The sequence below is a fragment of the Armigeres subalbatus genome, chromosome 2 (genome assembly GCF_024139115.2).
Source record: "Armigeres subalbatus isolate Guangzhou_Male chromosome 2, GZ_Asu_2, whole genome shotgun sequence".
NCBI lineage: Eukaryota > Metazoa > Arthropoda > Insecta > Diptera > Culicidae > Armigeres > Armigeres subalbatus.
The window spans coordinates 145,723,400-145,750,859 of NC_085140.1; the positions used below are offsets into that span (position 1 = coordinate 145,723,400).

The window sequence follows — 27,460 nt, forward strand, 5'->3', positions numbered from 1 at the left end:
ACGTTCTGATTGATGGACGGCACTTCTCCGACATTATCGACGTCAGGACATATCGTGGCGCTAACATCGACTCTGACCACTATCTGGTGATGGTTAAGCTGCGCCCAAAACTATCCGTCATCAACAATGTTCGGTACCGACGACCGCCGCGGTACGACCTAGAGCGACTGAAGCAACCTGATGTCGCCACTGCATACGCGCAGCATCTCGAGGCAGCGTTGCCGGAAGAGGGTGAGCTCGATGGGGCCCCTCTTGAGGACTGCTGGAGTACAGTTAAAGCAGCCATTAACGACGCAGCGGAGAACAACGTCGGGTATATGGGTCGAAGTCGACGGAACGATTGGTTCGACGAAGAGTGCAGACAGATTCTGGAGGAGAAGGACGCAGCGCGGGCGGTTGCGCTGCAGCAAGGTACCCGGCAGAACGTGGAACGTTATAGACGGAAGCGGAGACAGCAGACCCGCCTTTTTCAGGAGAAGAAACGCCGCCTGGAAGAAGCGGAGTGCGAGGAGATGGAACAGCTGTGCCGTTCTCAAGATACACGCAAGTTCTATCAGAAGCTCAACGCATCCCGCAAAGGCTTCGTGCCGCGAGCCGAAATGTGCCGGGATAAGGATGGGAGCATCTTGACGGACGAACGTGTGGTGATCGAAAGGTGGAAGCAGCACTACGAGGAACATCTGAATGGCGCTGAGAGTACAGGCAGTGAAAGTCAAGGCAGCGGAGGAGATGACTACGTCAGTTCAGCGGACGATGGAAGCCAACCAGCCCCCACCTTGAGGGAAGTTAAGGATGCCATTCAACAGCTAAAGACCAATAAATCAGCTGGTAAGGATGGTATCGGAGCTGAGCTCATCAAGATGGGCCCGGAAAAGCTGGCCACTTGCCTGCACAAACTGATAGTCAGAATCTGGGAAACCGAACAGCTACCGGAGGAGTGGAAGGAAGGGGTTATATGCCCCATCTACAAGAAAGGCGACAAACTGGAGTGTGAGAACTTTCGAGCGATCACCATCCTTAATGCCGCCTACAAAGTGATATCCCAGATCATCTTCCGTCGTCTGTCACCATTAGTGAACGAGTTCGTGGGAAGTTATCAAGCCGGCTTCGTTGACGGCCGCTCGACAACGGACCAGATCTTTACTGTACGGCAAATCCTTCAAAATGCCGTGAATACCAGGTCCCAACGCACCATCTGTTCGTTGATTTCAAGGCGGCATACGACAGTATAGACCGCGTAGAGCTATGGAAAATTATGGACGAGAACAGCTTCCCTGGGAAGCTTACCAGACTGATCAAAGCAACGGTGGATGGTGTGCAAAACTGTGTGAAGATTTCGGGCGAACACTCCAGTTCGTTCGAATCGCGCCGGGGACTAAGACAAGGTGATGGACTTTCGTGCCTGTTGTTCAACATTGCGCTAGAAGGTGTCATGCGGAGAGCCGGGTGTAACAGCCGGGGTACGATTTTCAACAGATCCAGTCAATTTATTTGCTTCGCGGATGACATGGACATTGTCGGCCGAACATTTGCAAAGGTGGCAGAACTGTACACCCGCCTGAAACGTGAAGCAACAAAAGTTGGACTGGTGGTGAATGCGTCAAAGACAAAGTACATGCTTGTGGGCGGAACCGAGCGCGACAGGGCCCGCCTGGGAAGCAGTGTTACGATAGACGGGGATACCTTCGAGGTGGTCGAGGAATTCGTCTACCTCGGATCCTTGCTAACGGCTGACAACAACGTTAGTCGTGAAATACGAAGGCGCATCATCTGTGGAAGTCGGGCCTACTACGGGCTCCAGAAGAAACTGCGGTCGAAAAAGATTCGCCACCGCACCAAATGTGTCATGTACAAGACGTTAATAAGACCGGTAGTCCTCTACGGACATGAAACATGGACAATGCTCGAGGAGGACTTGCAAGCACTCGGAGTATTCGAGAGACGGGTGCTTAGGACCATCTTTGGCGGTGTGCAAGAAGACGGTGTGTGGCGGCGAAGAATGAACCATGAGCTCGCCCAACTCTACGGCGAACCCAGTATCCAGAAGGTGGCTAAAGCCGGAAGGGTACGATGGGCAGGACATGTTGCAAGAATGCCGGACAGCAACCCTGCAAAGATGGTGTTCGCTTCCGATCCGGCAGGTACGAGACGGCGTGGAGCGCAGCGAGCGAGATGGGCAGACCAGGTGCAGAACGACTTGGCGAGCGTGGGGCGTATCCGAGGATGGAGAGATGCGGCCTCGAACCGTGCATTGTGGCGTCAAATTGTTGATTCAGTGTTATCTGTTTAGATGTTAACTAAATAAATGAAAAAATGAATGAAATGACCCCAGGGCTTTCTGGATCTTTAACAGCTGCTCCTTGATGCCCTTGTGCACGTTGTGTTCCTTATCGACGAACTCGTGGAGCTCTTCCACTCAGCTCTTTGCGATAAGAATCTTCGGCTGTTGTTAAGCCATGTTCCACCCGTGGCTCGTGGGCAATTGCTGTTGCGGTTTGTCGCGTTGTTGCTGCTTATGCTCCTTCATCTGCTGATGCTCGTCTTTTTCGTCTTGGCTGCTCACTTGAGTGACTTTTCGCTGTAGTACCTCTCGGTGCTGTTCTTCTTCTTCAAAAAATGAGTTGAATTGTTGCGGCCATTACCGCACGTAAAATGCTGGATAAGTCAAAGTTAAGGTAAATATTATAATTTCAGTAGAAAACCGAATTATAGCCGCTATCGAAATTGGATTTTTCTCACAATCCATATTTTAAACATAATTTCGGAAGTGGTGCGCTGTATAGCACATTTTTTTTAAATCTTTATTTAAGTGATTTCCATATGTTAAGCCTAATTTCGGAAGTGGTGCGCTGTATAGCACATTTTTTTTAAATCTTTATTTTAAGTGATTTATTAAAACTGTTTGTAACAAAAAGTGACGATGCTGTCACAATTGTCTCCACTGGGGTTCACCCAATTCCTCATAACAGACTCACAGAGATAATTTATAGACATAACAGAGATAATTGTTACTAATAGCTGATTGTACCATATTCTGCCGTTTTACCACCACAAAGATGACACACGTGTTGCATAACTTGCACCTTCGTATGGACAGCATTAGCAGGATCTAATATATAGCAGGAATTAGTTCCTGTTTCAACAGTGTTGTGTGTTGACTTGTCAAAACGTAGCAATTGGATGCGTCATAATTTGAACAAAATCGAAAGCAAAAACCTAAAAAGTGCTGCACGTGTGAACCGATCTAAAAAATAATCTTGAAAAACAGCACTTTTTCCATTTTTTGTTTTATTTTTTTTCAAATTACTTGGAAGCGTCAAACAATATGGGTTCTTTGGGGAAAGTTGACCTTAAATAAAAAAAAGAATCGAATGAGCGAATAAAAATTTTTGACGGGAAAGGTCAAGGGTCAATTATTTATGATGTGTATGTATACTAAGGCGAAACCAAACGATTGAATCGAGAAAGGCATTCTCACCGCTATGTGGATTAATTTGGGTTTTATATACACCCAGAGTCTATTATATAGAGTTGCGCAAAGAGGATCTTCTTACTCTTATTCTGAATGATGCTCTTGTTATTATGTTGAAAACTTTCATTTTTATTGGGGGGTGTATTGAAGTTTTTTGAAGCTGTTTCTAGAACAAATCTAATACATTTCAATTCATGAGTTTTAATTCGCCATAATAATCATCAGGCGATAACAATACTTCCGCCTTACCATCAAGCATTTGTTTACTTTGCTCGATAGGTAGACGGTTTGACAGTTCAATAGGTAGATTTGGCTTCACTCTTTGCGTAACTCTATATATAATAGACTCTGTATACACCCAGGTTTTTTTTTACGCGGTTTGGTTTTAGTCGTTTGAGACCTTCAGCGTTAATGAAATAACGAGTAAACCCCACGAAAAAAATCACAAAAAATCAAAGAAAATTCAGGGGGTATTTAAAAACCTGTGAAAGTTCAGGTTAACCGAGAAATGAATGAATTCCAACCGCGTAAAAAAAAACCTGGGTGTATTAAAATCTGTCAAAACAACCGAAGCTGCCACGTGCTTTTTGCTGTTTCCTTTAGACCAGAGTGTATGTTATTAAGAGTGGCGGCATGTGCTGCATTTGACAAGTCTCCTGCTTGTTTGCAACACGATTTTGTATATGGGAATGACAGATGAGTTTTGTTCCAATTCTGACAGTGTCGCCACTCTTAATTACATACACTCTGCTTTAGACTTCTCTTTCTTTACCGATGTGTTGACATCTGTTTTGACAGTCAAGGACTAAAAAGCAAGGCCATCTACCAAACATTTATTGATTTTTGCAAACCTTGGTGCAAAACGAACGTTTGAAACAGTTTACTGAACCGACCTTCGAATCCATTCGTCAAGTAAATCCACAATAGTGCTGTCCAATGAGCAGCTCGAAGTTGTTCCCGTCCTGCTCGTTCTTTTTTGTCAACAAATGGGCATGAGCAGGACAGGGAGAAACTTCGAGCTACTTCAAGCTCTCATTGGACAGAACTAATATGTACATGTTTATAGATTGGCCTTTTCATCTGAACATGTTTATAAATAGGCCTTTTCATGTGACACTGCCGAGACTGCACTTGTTTACAATAGCTGAAGAGGCCCGCAAACCCGAAACTGTCACTTTCATATAGAAGAACAGCTGATTTCAAACGTCTCGTGAAAAGGCCTTGAAAATTTACCGTGTCTAGTTTTCATTCCTATCCCTATATTTTTTGACATCAGCGAAAGTCTCCAAAAATCGACTCTTCTGTGTAGAGTAGACTCGCATCGATTATAGTCACATCACCATAGTTCGGCGGAAAGAAAAAAAAATCGTTCCATTTGGCAGCACGCTGTTTTCTTTATAACTTCCATACAAAAGCTTTGGGCATTTCGAATTTCACTTATTTTGTATTAGTTATGACCATTTTTCTCGTGTTGAATCAAACAACGTCAGACCGTCTAAGACGAATTAAGTACTATCCATTTAATTCCACTAGTTAATTTTCGTTATCTTTGCAGATACGTATTTCGACCACAACTGTGTGGTCGTCTTCAGTGTCTTGTACTTGACTCGACTTACAAGTCGAGTCAAGTACAAGACACTGAAGACGACCACACAGTTGTGGTCGAAATACGTATCTGCAAAGATAACGAAAATTAACTAGTGGAATTAAATGGATAGTACTTAATTCGTCTTAGACGGTTTAATACATTCCACTAAAAGAGCTTAATATATTTTTCTGAAACAACGTCAGGTTGATTTAGATCCCCGGAAAGAGTGTTTAACTGGATGTTATTCCATTCACCAGACTATATTTTAAGTGATCATTATACGCTGAAGTCCGACCGATGACGGTACATGAGAGTTTGTGAGAGCGACGCCGACGACAGTTTGAAACTGAACTCGCTTCGATCAAAAGGCAAAAATCGTCATCTCGCGGTGTACGTATCTTTTTCGCTTCGAGTGCGGCCGAATGTGATATGCAGTACGGTCGATGTTCTGCAGTGAAAAAGTGATATTTATTGTGGTTTTCCTATTATTTCTAGTGACTAGTGTTACCGCAACCCATTAAGGATCGATTTATTGTGAATAGTTCGTTGGTTGTTGGGATCGGAGACAGCCAAAAAGCGATTGAATTCGTTCCCGGAAGTGTGGAGTTGCAGAAAATTTCTGACTTTTTCTCTTCTCGTTTTCCCTACACGACGGTGGAACAGACAGATACGGATCTGAGTCTGCAGAGGAGAAATTTTTGCTAAAGTAAGTTTAAACACACGTACTAATACACTCTTCGTGAACCAGAGGTTCTCTCCGGCAGCATACACTGAAGCAAATAATCTATTCGGAAGCTAGGGTGGTTATTTGCAGATAATTTCGAATAATAATTATAATATATCCAGGTTGGAACAAGTTGATAGATGGTGCTAATTTTGGCAGATTTCTGTTGCATAATTTGACCTTTCTCGTACAATAAACTTAACTAACAAATAACTTTTTATAGAAGGCTCGAAGACCCATGAGTTTTATACCAATCACCTGAGCTTGTCGGACTGAACAAGTTTGTCTGTCAGTGTGTATGTGTGTGTGCACACGAAAAACCGAAAAACATTTGCCAATCTTCTAATAAATCCTCTACCGATATTTTCGCAACAAGTTGCACTCGACGGGGGCCAAACGTAGTTGAACGCTATTTAAAATAATCACGATCGGTCATTGTGTTCAAAAGTCATGAAGAAAATTTTGCAGAACACTCTAAGTTGGGAAACAGACCAACTTCCACTTGGAATGGGTCATACTAAACAAGAAGAAGTACTGATTATATAAAAGGAAAAATGTACTCATTAAACATAATATTCATGTCATCGCAAGATAATGAAATACAGCACAATTCACTTCTTTTTGTGAACATCCGTGTCTCTGATGAAAAAAATCACAAAAATTAGAAACAAGTATTTTTTTTATAGCTAATTAGCACACTTTAGTAATAAACTGTAGCAATCCAATACTAATCAACTTTGTTGTTTCCTTGTCGTCACTAAAACAATTTTTATTGTAAATTCTATTTAATCTATTTAATAACTATTAAACTATTGCTTTGTTTTCGATGGGATGAACATAGGAGTTTTAAGATAAGGAACAGTAACCCTACAATATAAGATGTTGCTTCCTTGACCTCACTGAAACAATTATTATTGTAAAAGGTTTGCGTATTTTATTTATTGACTATTAAACTATTGCTTTGTTTTTGATGGAATGAACATAGGAACTATAAGATAAGGAGCAGTAGCCCTACAATATAAGACAAATATTACAAAAATATTAGTTTCCAGTTCTTCTTGCGAGCAAAGGAGATGGCGAGAATACTGCAGTTAAGACCTATTGAATAATAAGAAGAAGAATTACAAAAGAGGGGAAACCATATGGCATAAAACGTCATTTGGGATAAGTACGATTGGCACAATGTCATTTGATATAACGATTTTAATGTCTAAGGGGCATTTTGCATCAAGATAATTTCTAGAATGCTTTGATAATTGGTCGTATGCAGAATTTTTTTTTTTTTTGGATTTCTAATATCTAAATATCTAAAAACCATCATGCGTTGATGTGTTAATGTGAAAATGTATGAAAAAATACGTGTTTAGCGGACAGTTGTGGAAATATAGCGAAAAATTCGAAACTAGCCTATAACACCTGTGTTCAGAATAATAGCAGCGGAGGTCGGTTTTCATGCAAAATGCCCTACTTTGACAAGCTGTAACTTTGCTCCCCGATGAGTAGTATTTCACTGAAACACATAATCACCACCATGCACCCATTTCAATAATATTCGAAAACAGTTAGTCCTGTACATGTTCCTATTTCAATTCAATAATACTGTTTCCTACATAAAATACGCACACTATTACTCGAGTGTATACGTCGATATTACTGCAGTGATGCCGAATTCTTCAATTTTTTGTATTTATGTAGGAACAATTGGAATATTAAAAAGAAATATAAAATTACAGTTTTTGTTGCAATTTTACAATTTATCAGTTCAATTTTATGTTTGTCATAAGTTATCTTTTATGTATTTTTCTTATTATAAGACGATTTGTTATTGATTAGGATAATTATGATCCCGAATCAGCTTCCTTTTGCGCCATATGATTCTCCTAACTGCGATGCACTGTGACCGCAACTTTTCCGGACAGCGACGAGGGTGCCTGCGTAATAGGCAACTGTGTCTTCTGGTTCGTGTTGTGGGCAGAGTGTAAAATAATCGAACATTTTTGGTGAAGTCCATTTTTCTTCATTTGTCAGTTCACTTCCGACACATTCATAGTCGGCTCTGGACAGTCAATATTCAGTTGAATATTAGTCATTGAATATTTATGCACATTTTACAAATTGATAAATTATCTGAAATCTAAACACGTTTCAAATGAGTAAAGTGATTTATCACACAGGACTGAATCCGATTTTCATTCGCGAGGCACTTTCAACGGTAAACATCAACATAAACAATGCTAATTATGTTTTTTTCTGCACATAGTAAACACACTCAGTGACAATCGAATGAATGAGTTCGTGGAGTAGTCGTCTGACTATCGTCTAAGACGAATTAAGTACTGTCCATTTAATTCCACCAGTTAATTTTCGTTATCTTTGCAGATACGTATTTCGACCACAACTGTGTGGTCGTCTTCAGTGTCTTGTACTTGACTCGACTCGAAATACGTATCTGCAAAGATAACGAAAATTAACTGGTGGAATTGAATGGACAGTACTTAATTCGTCTTAGACGGTTTAATACATTCCACTAAACGAGCTTAATATATTTTTCCGTCTGACTATGTTTTGAATATTCATGCGATGTTTGTCAAAATTCGGACCGAAGTTGCTTCATGCAGATGAATATTTTAAGCTCTGGTTGTGGGTCTTGCACATCAGCACATGCACAATTTGATCCTCGGGTGTCAGCTGAGTGCACTTGAATTTGGTTGCTGTTTTTTGTTCCGTCGTCGGCTCGGTTCGAATAGGAAAAATAATTGTGCCATCAGCACAAAAATCTAATAAATTTTGATATCTCCGGTTAGTCCATATTGCGGTCTGTGATGGAACCCACCACATTGACTGACGGGGATGATTTGGTCTTCTCTTCCAGTGAGACGAGTCTCTGCCTCCGTTTGCCTCTGGGGTCTTCTGACTTAGAGGTTGGTAACGAAACAACACAAGGATAGACGCAACCCGACCGACGACGGAACCACTGTTTGAATGATGAGCTCCTTAAGAATTGAAATCACCCGATAAGTGATGAAAGTACTTACTTCATTGCTCGTGGATCAGTTCGTATGAGGACATTTAGCCATAAAACCCAACTGCGGTTTCGGATAGAAGTGCCCACTGGTCCAGAGTCCACAAAACACATACAGATTTTAAACGCGTGTCCGGCTGTCGTAAAATTTGTATCCATCCCGAGATCCATCCGTTCCACATAATATAGCAACACGTACGATGTCGCAATTCCTCCCCGGAAAAGAAAAATAATATTTACTAGAGGCCTTGATATACAGTCCTATATAAAGGCCTCTAGTGCTACCCAGCAATTCCAATAAGACAAAATAATTCGATATCTGTCAAAAGTAATCTCGCTCTGCGAGCAGGGTTATTTGATAATTATTGAAATGTCACTTTCAAGTTTAATTTGAGTTTAATTCTCCGAATGTGACAGACCCTAAGAACACGCCATGTTAGTCATTACCACTGTTTTCTGTGCAGTTTTTAACTTTTAAAGTGCAAAATGTGTCATTCAACAGCGACAAATTGCATTTGGGGTCTGTCTCAATTGGATAATTAAACTGAAATTAAACTTAAAAGTGACATTTCAATAATTATCAAATAACCCTGCTCGCAGAGCAAGATTACTTTTGACAGATATCGAATCATTTTCCATCGATGTCCTGTTGGAATTGCTGGGTAGCACCAGCCATTCTTATAACGGGGTGATTTTTTAATTTTCGAACTGTCACTTTTAAGTTTAATTCTACAAATGAGACAGACCCTTACTGTTATTACAACATATAGGGGTACTGTTCCATTTTCCATCTCACTGAACATATATTCATCTCATCGCAAAACAGAGAAATACAGCACCAATCTCGTCGTTTTTTGATAATATGCGTGCTCACTGCTAAAAAAATCACAAAAATAAAAAAAATAAATCAAATTGCTTTTCATTGCTTTGTTTTTGATGGGATGGAAATGGGAGCTATGAGATGAAGTGCCGGACCGTTCCCCTATATTGTGGTGACAAATTGCACTTATTTAAAAAAAAATGATAAAAATAACAGCAAAATGCGCAAAGTTTGGACCTGCGCAAATTTAGGTGCGTGTATGGTACATTTTAGCTCACTAGACTTGCAAAAGAGCCCGTTTAAGGCTCTATAAACCGTAATCAATCCGATAATGACAATGATTTTATTCAAATCCGCACTAATACTAATAAAGTTTTGAACTAAATTCAATATTTTGGGGCTATTTACGGACTTACCTCCATCATAATATATTCATGGCATTTTCATATTAATTTTTCATTTATCAAAACTAGTAATTACTGAGGAATTGCTGGAAAAACGCTGAAAACTGCGTTTTTCCTAGGCTGATATTCGTATGTTCATCGAACGCATACTAACGTTCGATCGTTCGAATAAAACACATACACACTCACTTGATTTTTCACTTGATCTTTTCCCATTGTTTCCTTGATTTTATCACTCCTAAAACATATTCACTAACTGAGTTTCACATTTTTCTTCGATCTTGTCTACAAATTAATTCACTTCTCGTCCAAAAACTGTCAAAAACTGCTTTCCAAAAATCGAAGTGAGAGACAAATTTGACGACCGTATTGTGAATGCAATAAAATGCGGAAGACTCTAATTCACTTGCGCAATAAGTGAAATGGTGAGCACAAAATCTACGCGATGCAACTTCATTCACTCCGAACAATACAACGTATACGCCAGCCAACACGCAAACAAAGGTGTGCATACACAAGAAAATAATCATCTCTTCACCGTTGCCAGATTTATTTATTGGAAAAAATAATTCCTGTTTGTCGGATTGAACAAAAAAAAATAAAAATAAATATTTAAACATGTTATGTAAGCTTCTATTACATTCTAAGTGGTGTACAAAAAAAAAAAATAAACCGGTAAACACCCATATATTTGATACACCGTGAACATGTATTATGATGTAAAATAAACAATTCGTCAAGTCTGGCAACATTATGCATCAGCTGACATATTTTTAACACCCCATTTCCACCCACCCCAGTTGTAAACAAAATTTATGTATCGCTGCTGCACTTTTCCGTACCAATTGTATCACTATTACAAACAAGTGATGCAGTCATTAATTTTCAAAACATTGTGATGGAGTCTTGAGCCTTAAACAGGTTTAAACATTGTTTTCTTATATATGATGATTTCAATTCGTTTTACCTTAAAAATTGAAAGTGCTGTTTTATGCTAGTTAGAAATCAATATGAATTCTATTCATACGATATACCTATCAAACATGTGAATCATTTTTTAAGAATAAACAAAGAAAATGACGTTTTCGAGGAGTCATTTATAAATTACGTCCGAGGTTTGAGAGGGGAGGGGTCTAAAATTTTGTGACAGTGTATGTACTAGGTATACAATAAAACGTGACACATGGGTAGAAGAGGTTGAAAAATATCATAACGTAATGGATGTCATATTTGAATTGCTCCTAAAATGGATCAAGACATAATACACATGTACAATTGCCCAAATCATAATCTTCAATCTGTAATGGATTATGGAGCGATGCTGCTCCTCACGTCCGATGTCCGCAAAACTTGCACTGGAGCACTCAATCGGGCAACAAAATAATTTTCCTCAGTGTTTGATTTAATATGACATAAAATTGCTTCCATCCAGTGGAAGGGAGGTGTTTGGATCTAACCACAGCCCCCCCTCCCCAAGACAACATTTTTATTAGAAGAAAATTTTTGTTCAAACCCCCTCAAATTAAAAAAAAATCTGAATAGAGTTTATAGTACATGCATAGATCATTTTTATTCAAGATCCAACAGATTAAGGCTCAAGACTCCATCACAATGTTTTGAAAATTGATGACTGTATCACTTGTTTGTAATAGTGATGCAATTGGTACGGAAAAATGCAGCAGCGATAAATAAAATTTTGTTTACAACTGTGGTGGGTGGAAATGGGGTGGTAAAAATATGTCAGCTGATGCATAATGTTGCCAGACTTGACGAATTGTTTATTTTATATCATAAGACATGTTCATGGTGTATCAAATATATGGGTATTTATCGGTTTAATTTTTTTATACACCACTTATGGAATGTAATAGAAGCTTACGTAACATGTTTAAATATTTATTTTTGGTTTTATTGTTCAATCCGACAAACAGCAATGATTTTTTCCAATAAATAAATCTGGCAACGGCGAAGAGATGATTATTTTCTTGTGTATGCACATCTTTGTTTGCGTGTTGGCTGGCGTATACGTTGTATTGTTCGGATTGAATGAAGTTGCATCGCGTAGATTTTGTACTCACCATTTCACTTATTGCGCTAGTGAATTTGAGTCTTCCGCATTTTATTGCATTCACAATACGGTCGTCAAATTTGTCTCTCACTTCGATTTTTGCAAAGCAGTTTTCAACAGTTTTTGGGCGTGAAGTGAATTAATTGGTAGTCAAGGTTGACGAAAAATCTGAAACTCAGTTAGTGAATATGTTTTAGGAGTGATAAAATCGAAGAAACAATGGGAAAAGATCCAGTGAAAAATCAAGTGAGTGTGTATGTGTTCGATCCGAACGTTCGAACGTTAGTATGCGTTCGATGAACAAACGAATATCGATTTAGGAAAAAGGCAGTTTTCGGCGTTTTTCCAGCAATTCCTCAGTAGTTGCTAGTTTTGATAAGTGAAAAATTAATATGGAAATGCCATGAATATATTATGATAGAGGGTAAGTCCGTAAATAGCCCCAAAATATTGAATTTAGTTCAAAACTTTATTAGTATTAGTGCGGATTAGAATAAAATCATTGTCATTATCGGATTGATTACGGTTTATAGAGCCTTAACTAGGAACATTGAAATTGATACATCAAATGCAATTCAGAACCCCCCCCCCCCCTCCTAGGACCAATTTTCTGACTATGCACATTTCCATCTTCAAAAATGTAACGTTTTTCGGAAATATGTTTCACTGGTCAAAACGCTCTAGTGCATGTAGGACGATATGCCCTTACCAACTGGACACAAGCGCGACGAACCCAGCACCAGTAGCTTCCAAATGATAAGGGAACTATCGAAATGTAATTCAAACTAGAGGCCGTGACTAATTTTTAAAGTCGAGGCTTAGCTTAGACTTAGCTTTGAAACCATACGATGCCTTGATGCACCTTAGTTGAATTTGATAAAAAATTAAAACTACTGTTGATTTTAAACAGCAACTTTTGATCATCAATCTCACATACTTAACCTGAATGGTTTAGAAATCTCAAGAGGTGTTGATTTGATAAACAATCCACCCTATTTTGCTTTTCAAAAACATCGAGCGATAGTATGTTTAAGTGTAGACATTCAGACACGCTCGATACACCGCTGCTCTGTGAAGAAGCCACCGAAGTCCCACGGAGAGTGAACGAATCATTTCACTCCGCGGAGAGCGATGTGATGTGTTCAGGCATTTTCCAAAAAAGAATTTGACCCCCTTCGCTTGTGTAGCGTAGACCGTAGAGTAGTGTACATCGATGCGGAGGTTCTACGTTCCGGTAAGGTAGCTTCGCGGTGTGCGTTTTTTCGATTTTCTTCACTTGTGACAGCTGGTGGAAATTTCTGCTGCTTGACTTACGGTAAATATTGGTAGTTTTCTTGTGGATTTTTTTGCAGCACTGGTGAGAAAATCAATAAAAACAGCTTTATCATCACTTGACTGCAGATTATCCTCTGTTATTGGATGGAAACGGTGGCATACTCGGAAAAATACACATGAATCATCATCGTCAGCACTTGCGGAACCTTTTCGTACGAGTGAGAGAATGTAGTGAGAGTGCATTCATAAATTTGGCATGTGTTTGTGTTGCTATTTTTATGTATGGTGGATAAGGCGAATCATTTGACCAGCTAATCATCAAAATACATCTAGTTTTGCTGCACCCAATTTGAATTAGCAGTGCAGTTAAAATCGGGAACATTAGGAACAGCAATTGCCACGACACTCATTGAAAGTTTTCCAATTATTCATTCGATAGTTGAATCATTTGTTTGAGAAACTGCAGATATCTATTTTACACAATTCCAAGAAAACAGCAAAACATGTTGAACAAATTGGCATCGAATCTTTAGATTTCTTTAATTATATACATCAATAGTTATAGGCAAAATTCAACGCCTTGGGGCACTTCCAATTTGAAAACTGTAAGCAGTGTTTTATAATTGCTCTCTAAAGGCCGTGCACATATGTATAGTTTTTCAAACATCAAATCAGTGCATTTCAGAAAAAAACATTTAAAAAAAAAACAACTTCAGAAAAAAACCATTTCAGAAAAAAAGTGCAAAACAGAAAAAAAGGTGCTACCCAGCAATTCCAATAAGACATCGATGCAAAATGATTCGATATCTGTCAAAATTAATCTTGCTCTGCGAGCAGGGTTATTTGATAATTATTGAAATGTCACTTTTAAGTTTAATTTCAGTTTAATTCTCCAAATGAGACAGACCCTAAGTGTACGTAAAGGTTAGGATCACTTTCAAAATGATCTTTTGATAGAAGGTTCGGAGACCAAAAGTGTTAATACCAATCTCAGCTCGACGAATTGAGATGATGTCTGTATGTGTGTATGTATGTATGTATGTGTGTGTGTGTGTACACACACATACATACATACATACATACATACATACACAAGGGTCCCCCCTTGGAAAAAAAAATCAAATCGATTTTTTTCTAAAGACTGCTGCAATGCATTCAAATGAACGCAAATAAATTTGAATTGATGGAAATAACTGAATCTATCTCCCTTAAGGTGATTATAGAATGAAGCCCGTGGTGAATTTCAAATTCACCACACGTTTATCTACATACATTTTGATAATCCCAAATCTGGCGGAACAGTTTTCGTACAGTGCCGAAAATCAAATTATGATTGTTCAGCATAATTAACCAAACGATCTACCATTATTTCAGCCCCATACGCGTTATGGTTCTTTCATCTCGTGCGCTTGAAAAAAATATTGAAAAAGCACGTGGTTTACAAAATGGCCGATTTCTGGCTTCATTCTATAATCACCTTAAGTGCAATTTGGCCTCTCTTATGAACACAGGATTCTATTTTCACACGATTTTTTTCGCTCGTATTTTTGATAGTGTAACTTCAATTTACCACCAAAATCTTCGCAACATGTTTCAAAAAATCCCGATTAAATCAAAGAAAAATAACATGATAATTAATATGCGTTAAACATTTAGGATGTGTGGAAAATGCGAAAATGTAAATCGTGTAAAAACAGAATCCAGTGTACTTTTCTTGCTACTCTTATGTGTTTTCTTGTTTTATAATACACCAGAAAGGAACCATCACCGCTAGGTGGATTATTCTGTTTTTTTTTGTTTGGGCGTAGGGTCCATGTTTCATGTCCGTAGAGGACTACCGGTCTTATTAACGTCTTGTACATGACACATTTGGTGCGGTGGCGAATCTTTTTCGACCGCAGTTTCTTCTGGAGCCCGTAGTAGGCCCGACTTCCACAGATGATGCGCCTTCGTATTTCACGACTAACGTTGTTGTCAGCCGTTAGCAAGGATCCGAGGTAGACGAATTCCTCGACCACCTCGAAGGTATCCCCGTCTATCGTAACACTGCTTCCCAGGCGGACCCTGTCGCGCTCGGTTCCACCCACAAGCATGTACAGTAACCATTCGCTAACTGGGCGCTCTTTAACTGGGCTGCTTTTTAACTGGGCGTTCGCTAACTGGGCTACAGCCCAGTTAAAAAGCAGCCAACCGTCAAAAATAGACGTCAAAAGTAGTTTGACATTTCATTGTCAAAACTAGCAAGGGGCATGCAAAAGGGAGACGAGTGAATATAATATTGATTCTCGAGTAACATGGGAATTGGGCGTAAACCAATTATTATTTTTATTCAATTAATTCAAATAATATTGTTCATAATAATAATGTTCAGAAATGTGGAAGACCTTTTAAAAATTAACTTCTTGTCCGAAAGCAGAGTAATATACTATTGCATCGAATCAATCACACCCATTTCAATATCTACCGTTAAAATCTGTCAAACCATAAGAAGTACCCTCATATTAAACCCGGATCAGTTGTATCAATAATCTCGGTAGTTGAAATTTGCATGAATTTGAACATGGCCACGACTAAAATTCAGAATGTGAACAATTCCACCGATTCATTAACTTTTAGTTAAAGTTCGGCAGATTGATGGTTATTGTAAATCTAGTTGAAAACCGAACTGAACTCTCGCATATTCTCCCATTTCCGGACGTCGCAACTGCATAGCGAGTGGTGTGCATGATGGGACACGACTATGGCAAAGATGCGCACTACTCGCGATGCAGTTGCAACATCCAGAAATGTGAGAAAATGCGATTGCGAGACCTCAGTTCGGTTTTCATCTGGATCTACAATTTTTCTCTGTGGTTATGAATGAGATTTTCAATTCAAAATTTAATGAATTTTGGTACACGGGAACTATTTAAAACTAATCTAGAAAAAAAATCAGTTTTAATAATAGAATCAAGATATGCAATAATCTCAATACCCCCAAATGCCCAATTGCCTGCTTACATTTTTTAAATTGCTATCAAACAATAAGACATGACTTAACTAGTTGTTTGAATAAAATCGAGATAGATTAACTCATCGTCTTTTACATGAATAATAGATCAATCAAGGTAACTCATTTTGCACTCACCGCATCAAAACAACGGCGGCACTGTATACGCATATTTCTATTCATGTGTGTTTGACAAAACGTGTCTACGGTGGCGCGATTTGTTCATTTAATAGCGGCAGTTTTTGCTTATTTTTTGGTCCATTTTAAAGCAACACAACAAACAAGACGTGAAGTCTCTTAGTGTGTACTGTAGCGCTCATAAAAAAAATCTACTCTGCCGCTCATTTTTGGTCGCAACAAAAAATAAGCGCCAGATAGTGGGCTAAAAAACATACCTCCAGAAAAATAGCTACTTCGATATTTTTAAGATTTTTTGGTCGCCAAGTGGTGCACTCCGGCGTTGAATGCTTGGATAGCACGTGCTGTTTGTACTGCGGAGAAATTATTCACATCTATGAGAACCTTGGAAAATATAAATAATTAAGGTTATACTATTACTGAGTTGTTTGCATTTTGTTAGATTCGTCCAATTGACAAATTATTCGTGTTGCATATTTTTATAGTTTTAAAAAAGCAATTAAAAACATTGCATCGACATCACCCTCGGTGTCCATCAGCATTTGACAGGTCAGCCCAGTTAGCGAGCAGCATTCGCTAACTGGGCTGTGCTCTTAGCCCAGTTAGCGAACGGTTACTGTACTTTGTCTTTGACGCATTCACCACCAGTCCAACTTTTGTTGCTTCACGTTTCAGGCGGGTGTACAGTTCTGCCACCTTTGCAAATGTTCGGCCGACAATGTCCATGTCATCCGCGAAGCAAATAAATTGACTGGATCTGTTGAAAATCGTACCCCGGCTCTCCGCATGACACCTTCTAGCGCAATGTTGAACAACAGGCACGAAAGTCCATCACCTTGTCTTAGTCCCCGGCGCAATTCGAACGAACTGGAGTGTTCGCCCGAGATCTTCACACAGTTTTGCACACCGTTGCTTTGATCAGTCTGGTAAGCTTTCCAGGGAAGCTGTTCTCGTCCATAATTTTCCATAGCTCTACGCGGTCTATACGGTCGTATGCCGCCTTGAAATCAACGAACAGATGGTGCGTTGGGACCTGGTATTCACGGCAATTTTGAAGGATTTGCCGTACAGTAAAGATCTGGTCCGTTGTCGAGCGGCCGTCAACGAAGCCGGCTTGATAACTTCCCACGAACTCGTTCACTAATGGTGACAGACGACGGAAGATGATCTGGGATATCACTATGTAGGCGGCATTAAGGATGGTGATCGCTCGAAAGTTCTCACACTCCAGTTTGTCGCCTTTCTTGTAGATGGGGCATATAACCCCTTCCTTCCACTCCTCCGGTAGCTGTTCGTTTTCCCAGATTCTGACTATCAGTTTGTGCAGGCAAGTGGCCAGCTTTTCCGGGCCCATCTTGATGAGCTCAGCTCCGATACCATCCTTACCAGCTGCTTTATTGGTCTTCAGCTGTTGAATGGCATCCTTAACTTCCCTCAAGGTGGGGGCTGGTTGGCTTCCATCGTCCGCTGAACTGACGTAGTCATCTCCTCCGCTGCCTTGACTTTCATTGCCTGTACTCTCAGCGCCATTCAGATGTTCCTCGTAGTGCTGCTTCCACCTTTCGATCACCACACGTTCGTCCGTCAAGATGCTCCTATCCTTATCCCGGCACATTTCGGCTCGCGGCACGAAGCCTTTGCGGGATGCGTTGAGCTTCTGATAGAACTTGCGTGTATCTTGAGAACGGCACAGCTGTTCCATCTCCTCGCACTCCGCTTCTTCCAGGCGGCGTTTCTTCTCCTGAAAAAGGCGGGTCTGCTGTCTCCGCTTCCGTCTATAACGTTCCACGTTCTGCCGGGTACCTTGCTGCAGCGCGACCGCCCGCGCTGCGTCCTTATCCTCCAGAATCTGTCTGCACTCTTCGTCGAACCAATCGTTCCGTCGACTTCGACCCATATACCCGACGTTGTTCTCCGCTGCGTCGTTAATGGCTGCTTTGACTGTATTCCAGCAGTCCTCAAGAGGGGCCCCATCGAGCTCACCCTCTTCCGGCATCGCTGCCTCGAGATGCTGCGCGTATGCAGTGGCGACATCAGGTTGCTTCAGTCGCTCTAGGTCGTACCGCGGCGGTCGTCGGTACCGAACATTGTTGATGACGGATAGTTTTGGGCGCAGTTTAACCATCACCAGATAGTGGTCAGAGTCGATGTTAGCGCCACGATATGTCCTGACGTCGATAATGTCGGAGAAGTGCCGATTGATGGACGGCACTTCTCCGACATTATCGACGTCAGGACATATCGTGGCGCTAACATCGACTCTGACCACTATCTGGTGATGGTTAAACTGCGCCCAAAACTATCCGTCATCAACAATGTTCGGTACCGACGACCGCCGCGGTACGACCTAGAGCGAACGTGGTCGATTTGTGATTCTGTCTGCAGTGGCGATCTCCAGGTGTACCGATACGGGAGGCTGTGTTGGAAGTAGGTGCTGCGAATGGCCATATTCTTGGAGGCGGCGAAATCAATTAGTCGTAGGCCGTTTTCGTTCGTCAGCCGGTGAGCGCTGAACTTTCCAACAGTCGGTCTAAACTCCTCCTCTTGGCCAACCTGAGCGTTCAAATCTCCTATGATGATTTTGACGTCGTGGCTTGGGCAGCTGTCGTACTCACGTTCCAGCTGCTAACAAATCCAAAATGTTCAGAATTTTTATTGAAAAAGAATTTAAATTCTGCTGTAAAAAAGCAACTTCAGATGATTAGAAGTCTTCTACCATAACTTGTTTTCTTTATCTAATCTAATCTCATATTTGCGTAAAGTTTCGCGCTCGGCCTAAAACCTTCGCTTACAGCCTCAGTTCACAGCCTAAGTACTCAGTCTAAGTTTTACGCTTGAGCTCGAGCCTGAGCTGAACAGGACAGCGTTTATTTTTCGCACCCATGTTCAATGTTGATGGTGAATACGAGCTTGAAGAGGCTCGGCCGCATTTACCACCAGTCTAACTTTTGTTGCCTCACGTTTCAGGCGGTTGTACAGTTCTGCCACCTTTTCGAATGTTCGCCCGGCAATGTCCATATCATCCGCGAAACAAATAAATTGACTGGATCTGTAAACCCTCTACAACCCAATTTTTTGTATTCGCTCGATTTAAACACGGTTTGGCCATTAAAAATTTTTAATTCGCAGTTTCATCAATTTTGATTTTTTAGAATTTTGAATTTTATGTTTTTTATCTAATCAAATAATTTCTTGAATCTATTCTTGATTTTCGACATATTAGGAGTTTGAAAATTTTTATTCAATGCTGAATTATTGCAATTCTCGGGTACTTTTTCAAAACGGCGTATGTCGCAAATTGTAAACAAACCCGTTTTCAACAGCATATGGCTTCAAATTCATCTATAAATGTGTATATCTTCAAAGCTACATGAAAATGTATTTTTAAAAATGTAAATCAATTTTTTGCAAAACGGTGTAACATCATTGTTGAAATATTGCACATACACCGCTTAGCAGAAAATGTACTTTAAAAAGTTTTTTCGAACAACTAAATAGTTTAAAACGTGCGTCTGCTTGTACTTTTTCATCACTGATTTCAAAATTAAGCATGTTGCTTGAATATTCTTATTTTCGTTAAGAAAAACATTTTACGTTGTTTTTCTGCAGCAAATGTTGTTACGTCGTGTTGTAAGAGTTGAATTTTTTTTGTCGCATGTGCGTGAAACGTTTCAACTTGACGCAACATTTCGACGTATCAACAATGCAGCGTACGGAGCAGCGTAACATTTCGACGAAAGTAGCATGACCTCGGTCATGCTGACGTATCAAAACGACGTATGTGATTTATCTGTTGCAGAACGTTGTAACAAATATTTTTATCAAAATAACTGAAATGTTCACACGCAGTGCAGATATCAGAGTCAGTGACGATGAACCTTTTCATAATGTATTGTTGAGGTGTATTCAATTGCAATAAAAATGATTAGTTTCTAAATAGGAATAAAAATGAAATCTGAAAACTTCCAAGCTCATTTTCTCAGCTTGATCAAAATGTTACATACGCCTATTTGAAAAAGTTCCCGAGAATTATTTAATTTAATTTTCGTGTTTCTTCTCCTGAAAGAGACGGGTCTGCTGTATCCGTTTTCGTCTATGCGGTCCACGTTCTGCCAGGTCCCTTGCTACAGCGCGATCGCCCGCGCTGCTACCGTTTCATCCTGAATCTGTCTGCACTTTTCGTCAAACTAATGACGGTCTGACGGTCGTGCTGCGCGAATGCAATGGCAACATCAGGTTATTTGAGCTGCTCTACATCGTAGTTCTAGAGGGGAGGCCGTCGGTACCGAACATTGTACGAATAGTTTTGGCCACAGTTCAACCAGATAGTGGTCGCAGTTGATGTTAGTGCCACGTTAAGTCCTGATGTCGATTTTGTCGGAGAAGTGCCGGCCATCAATCAGAAGGTAGTTAATTTGTGATTCTGCTTGCAGTGGTTTTTATTCGAATGTACCGATACGGAAGGCTGTGTGAAATCATTTAGCTGTTAATCTTTTTCGTTCGTCATCCGGTGGATGCTGAACTTTCCAATAGCCGGTTTGAACTCCGCCCGGCAAACCGAAGCGTTTAAATCTCCTATGATTATTTTAAAGAAGCGTCGTACGCTGCGCGTAAAATTATCCTCATTATTATTCGGAGTGTGGGTTATGGACAGGGCCGGATTTAGCCGGAAGGGGGCCCCGGGGCCGACAGCTTGCGGGGACCCCAAAATCTACCAAAAAGGCCCTGGTTATGGACATTGATTATGCTGAAGTTGAAGAACCGGCCTTTGATCCTCAACTTGAACATTCTCGAATTGATCGGATACCACCCGATCACGCGTCTCTGCATACCACCTATCTCTATAAAAGCTGTTTCTAGTTTATGTTGCCGTAGCTTTGGTAGATGGTATGATTACTTCTAAACTTTCGCACCGTTGATTCCTTCCAACAAACCTGCAACGCTACGATGCCGAATCCACTATCTTTGAGCACACCGGCGAGTATGCGAGATAGTTCGTTGCTTATTTTTTAAGGCTGGCTTGCAGGGCCTGACACCCCCTTATCTGCTTAGAGTCTCTCGTTGGCACCCGGGCGACAACAGAACAGAAACTCGATCAGATTTGCAATCAGGTTCAATGCAGGTGATAGTGTAGATAGTGGAGTAAACCCTTCTCTCTCTTCTCTGTCAGTATTCGACCAAAGTTCTCACTGGGGTTGGTTACCCGATCTTCCCTATATATCTTTAGCCCAGGTGATTCGATTCATGAGAAAATCAGAGGATTTCGACAATCGTGGTATCTGTTGCCGTGTTTTTTGCCTGAGTTTTACTTTCCAGGAGTTATAGCCACATTAAATGAAAAGTTTTTTTTAGTGGAGAAAGACACTACCCTCGCTAGGTGGATTATTCGTTTTTTTAAAGAAAATTAAGCAAACGCATAGAAATAAATATGTAATATATCTTTCCACATGTGTCTAGAATATTTTTCTTAACTTCTCAGGCAAAGCTGCAACAATATTTCATAACTTCAGCCATGAATCATAGGTTTTCTACACACCTATCTGCAGTTCGATGGATGCTGTCTAGAATTCAAACAATACACACTTAGTCAATCTACCTACTTATTATTTGTGTAATATGTTAGCAAATCGACCGGTGAGAATGGTTAATCGTGAAATCTTACGCTTCGGATGGTGGAGAATATTGCATGTGTAGTATTCGCTTCTTAACTTATACGTCCGGTGTTTATGTATGGATCACCCACGCTTTGTGCATATTAAGTTACTATCATTAACTTCTTCTTACAATCTGTGCCTCAAATAGGATAGAAAGCCTAAAACCACTCGATGAGTGCTTGGAGGACAAACCGAAGCCACATAAGGCTAGTAAATGCATTCGAAATCTCGTCATCGTCATCCGTTTCCCCGTTTAAAAAAATCATTCGTTTTTTGCGAGCAAGAAAAAAACACGGTGATATCAAAATGTAGGTGGCTTTTACTTCTCCTTTTTTTCCTACATCAGAAACTAAACGATGTTCGCCAATTATTTGTCTTGAATGACGACTTTAAGTGGAATCATCGATCGGTAGTGCAGCAGTGGAGCCGTAGCACGTAGGCCCATAATATGTGTATCTAAAGCAGCCACTTCGGTTGCGCTTGATTCGAGCGAACGGATCATTAGGCGGCCCAATATATGTGCCATCGAGCTGCCACGCTTAGCTGCACCCAAAAACACTTGTGTCGCGGCCTGACCCATCCGCCGCCGCCCTGTTACTGAGTCACACTCCAGGCTTCGCTATTCAACAGCAACGTGGAAGTCAAGCCGGTTTTGGGGCAGGCATTCGGTTGCTAGTGCCTTCGCTTCAGCTCATCATCACTGGTGACGCGTACGTGCTGTAATTATGCATAATTTACATCTAGTTTCAATTTTATCGCGTCGATGAATATTCCGACTTTTCCTTTCATACCTTTTTTACACACATAACTTCCTTCCGAATCGAGTCGCAATCGGAACAAAAAGTATCGAATCGTTACCTGTATGGACATTGAGCGACACTATCACCTGCATTGAACCTGATACGATAACAACTTTTAATACGTTGAATGCTTTCAAATAATCGACGCGTGCCATTGCGTGTGTCAGTAATTCGATAATTAGTACACCCAACCATCGTTTGTTTGATTTTTTTTACAATTCTGTTCAAGAACCTACCAAAATCTGGAAAAAAAAACTGTGCCTATATAGAATAGCAAGATTTTTGTACAAAAGATGCAGGATATTGTCATTATATAATATTTATTTGTGTAAAAAACTAACATTTTCCTATGTCTGCTTTTTCTTCAATGACGATTTCTACATCCCATCTGGAACTTGGCCTGCTTTTCAACAAAGACTTTCAAGTATTATATTTGTTTTCAACTTATGATTCTTTTGGCATTTCCTTAGTTATTATTGAAAAATTTCTATGCCCGCCATTGCATGAGCATGTATTTTGTGTATCAAGTACAATAGATATACTGTGTCCAGGGAACCAGGAATGTTTCCCAACCGAAAACATCCTAGGCCGGATTGGCAATCTTTGCTTTCGCTCGCAAGGCTAACTGGAGACCCAGCAATTTCGTATATGTCTAGACAATCTGAAATACGTTGGTTGGCAATACACCCATTGTTGTAAGTAAATATAATGCGATATGTTTTATTTATTGCGGGTGTAACATGAATTACTAATAAAGTACAGTCAGTGTTGTAAGTGGAAAAAGTGCGAATATTTCAATGCTGACTCGCTGGCTAATTATGAACTGGTCATATGTTCTTCCTTCCCACGTCACACGATGGAAAAGCTAGAACAAATAACTGGCCAAAAACTCATTCGCCACGGTATTACATTTTTAGAATATTTTTTAATATTATCTCTATTATGTGTTACACCTATCAAAAATCATGTTAATTTAATAGTTTTTAGCGTGCCGTAAGACAAAGATCAGTTACCACTGCTGATAAATCCAAAAAAACACATATAATGTTAGTTTTATAGTACACAAAACATTATTAAGCCTAAATTAAGAATAAAATTATCAGAGTGGTTTAAACTAATCAAAATCTAGTTATTCTATACCTTTTCGCATGAAAATTCTTCAAATTTAAGTCCAGTGCACAGGTAGATTGAGGTTAGGGAAACGCCACTGCCCATTGAGCGATGGTATAGATAAAAGAGGGAAAGGCGGATATATAAAACGCGTGTTTTCTGTGGAAAGATGAGTGCCCTAGCTAGAGGCTGGAGGGATAGCGTAAAAACAAATTACAGTAGTCAGCGGTGTGGAATCAAAGAGAAGAGTTGTTTCCTTCTCGAAAAATTGTAAGGAGTGTCAGAGGAAGTTAGTGCAAAGGTTTCCCACCATAAGGACGCCGGAGATTTTCAAGGCGCACCAATGGACCCGCATCATTGTTCGGCCATCCCGTCGAATAGCCACACGATCTACGGCTCTACAGCAGTTCGTAGACTGCCTCCTTACTCGGCCTCCCGCTATAGCTCTACAGTCCGCCACTCGCAGGCTGAACCATCATCCGGAAAATCATCGACTTTCCGCCGTAAATTACAATGACCGGCCGTAAATTACAATGACTTCCCGTCAGACATCTCACCATCCAAGCCACTGCCGACCGAATCGTCGCCTGGTCGTCTGTCGGCGGCATCTTCGTTCGGCTGCATCGCCGCCTATTGGCCGTATCATCTGCTGCTTTTCGTGTCAGCAGCTTTTTCGTTAGGTCGTCCGGTAGCACCATTATTCGGCCTCCAGCCGACCGCCAGTGGTCGTATCATCGTCCGGTCGCATATCAGCCGCTTTTTCGTTAGGCCGTCCATTAGCACCATTATTCGGCCTTCAGCCGACTGCCAGTGGCCGTATCATCACGCGGCCGCGTGTCAGCCGCTTCTCCATCCGGCTGCCTGGCCATCGCCCGCCTAATAGTCCGGCTTCCAACCACCGTCTAGTCACCATTGAACAACACCGAAATCCGCTTCCCTACGCGGCTTACAGGGGTCATAACCGTCCGACCTACCGTCGACTGTATCATTGGCCGGATTCCTTCTGGCATCATTTTCGTTCGGCAGCCCGCCGACTACCTCACCGCATGCTCTATGGTGGGCAGCACAATCGCCCGACCACCCTAGTTGCCACCTTATCGCCACCCACCCCTCAAATCCATATTTCAGTTTTGTGGTTAGGTCCTTTGCGTTCCCGGAAACCTCCCAACACCAGTGACCCTGAGACCCGGAACAAAAGAGGCCTTTTGAGTCCACCCTAGACGGATGCCGTGGCTAGACCAGCAGCTAGGGGTTTATGCCAGTTCCCTTCTGGAACTGAGCGGTTCCGAGACTTATAATATTTTTTTCATACACATATATAACATGGAGTTTTTGACATTTTTTAACAAACTTCATTATTATTCATTCGTATTCTGCTACGAAATTGTATACACATGTAAATACTACTTGGTCTTAAATGAAGTAACCACTTGAGGCAATCCTGTAGTTAGGACCAAGACAGGAAATTTTCGGAATTGTCATCGAAACCATTGAAAGAAACATTTCCTCTCCAAAATTAATCGATCCCATGTTTTTGTAAACAAAACGATTTATGCATAAAGTCTATGAACGATTCATAAGGGTGTAACAACAATAGCCAGACTTTCGTTTAATCAATTTCAAAGTTTCCGATGCAAATGATGTTATGCGTGATTAATCAGTATTGATTGTGTTCTGGGAAGCTTTCGCGGTTAAACTATCATAAACCTGTGGAAATAGGAACTGAAAATCTAATGTTCGGGTTTATCTTTCTATAATAGGCCCTTCACGGTGTCGTTGTCGGAAGAGGCCTTAAAAAAAAAAAATCAGTATCTCTAAAACAGCCACTACTCGAAAGTATAGGATTTCCTCTTTCAGGTAGGTGCATTTTTAAAATGTTCTACCTGGGATCATTTATCAATACAAATGGGGCAGGGGGTTTAAATCGGCTATCATTTGAGATTTCTATGGAGTTTGCACCATTTTAGTTTAATCACGATATGAAAAAGGAGATCATATACTTTCGCGCGGTGGATGTTTCAGAAGTACTAATTTTTGAGAAATAATATTTTCCCACAGTTCCCTTTCCCGTGCCCTTATCAAATGCTAGGCAAAATTTTCAATTTTTCACGTTTCCCCCGTGAGGACAAAACCGAGACAAATGAGCTGTCATGGAGCTGTCGCTTCTGTATTAGTCTATAATAATATTGTTAAATTTTTAAACATATCAAGAAAGGTAATTTATTACTGGTAGGTGAATTTGCACCTGTAAAAATGTTCGAAAATCGATTATCACTATGTTGTTTGCATTATATTATCAATTCAGTAGAAAATCGAATTATAGCCGCTAACTAAGTTGGATTTTTCTCACAATCCATACGTTAAACCTAATTTCGGAAGTGGTGCGCTGTATAGCGCATCACCAAATGAAAACAGCGCACTACTTCCGAAGTTGGGTTTAACGTATGGATTGTGAGAAAAATCCAACTTCATTAGCGGCTATAATTCGGTTTTCCACCGAATTGATAATAGATGCATAATCTACCAGAAAACGCCGACATATATTTTTGGCCAGGATTTTGGTCTAGTTATCCCTTAGTGCGTCGATTGGATTGAAACTTTTCGTTATACATCCCAAAAAGTAACATCTTAACGGTGAAGACATTCCACTAAAACCCAGATTAATCCACCTAGCGGCGATGATGCCTTTCTCGTGCATCGTAAAATGTACTGAAAAAATCACATAGGAAAGGTCAAAAAAGCACTTTAGGGGGATAGATCGCATATTTTCAATCATTTTGCATGTTTTTGCATTAATTACTATGCATTCCCACCATTCTTGAAAAAAATTTTTTTTTTCGATTTTGAAATTTTTTTTCCAAGGGGGGACCCTTGGGAAAAAACAATGATTTTTCAATAATTCCGAAATGCAATGTCCGATCAGGCCAATTTTCAATAGCAAACAATGGGACCGCATTCTCCGTCGAATGCAACTTGTTGCGAGTAAATCGGGTAATGCTAAGTTCCAAAAAGTGTGTCTACAAAATTTGTACACATACACACATACACACACACACACACACACATACATACATACCCACAAACAGACATCACCTAAATTCGTCGAGCTGAGTCGATTGGTATATAACACTATGGGTCTCCGAGCCTTCTATCAAAAGATTGGTTTTGGAGTGAAATTATAGCCTTTACGTATACTTAGTATACGAGAAAGGCAAAAAGCTCAAAATAATTTTCCTAATCTTAACGGTGTTTGAATTGCTTGTACAACAAAGCTTCAATGCATAAAAGATTTTAGACACGAAGCTTAGGGAAGATCCATAAAGTACGTCACGTAAAAATTTGGCGATTTCCAACCCCCTCCTCCTAGAGACATGTCGTACTTTGTGGATGGCCCCT

General features: G+C 40.4%; 1 protein-coding gene across 8 annotated transcripts in view; it reads left to right on the forward strand.

The window, feature by feature from the left end:
* The first annotated feature begins 5,296 nt into the window (after positions 1-5,296).
* Positions 5,297-27,460, forward strand: part of LOC134210963 (microtubule-associated protein RP/EB family member 1) — a 33,719-nt gene continuing 11,555 nt past the window's right edge. For 2 of the 8 annotated variants that reach the window (XM_062687423.1, XM_062687425.1), the window contains exons 1-2: positions 13,292-13,413; positions 13,500-13,604. In XM_062687423.1, coding sequence (XP_062543407.1) covers positions 13,550-13,604 — 55 coding nt within the window. In that variant the 5' untranslated portion in view covers positions 13,292-13,413; positions 13,500-13,549. Of the gene's footprint in view, positions 5,767-13,257; positions 13,414-13,499; positions 13,605-27,460 lie in introns of those variants that run through there. The other 6 variants (XM_062687426.1, XM_062687429.1, XM_062687422.1 and 3 more) reach the window with 6 other exon arrangements.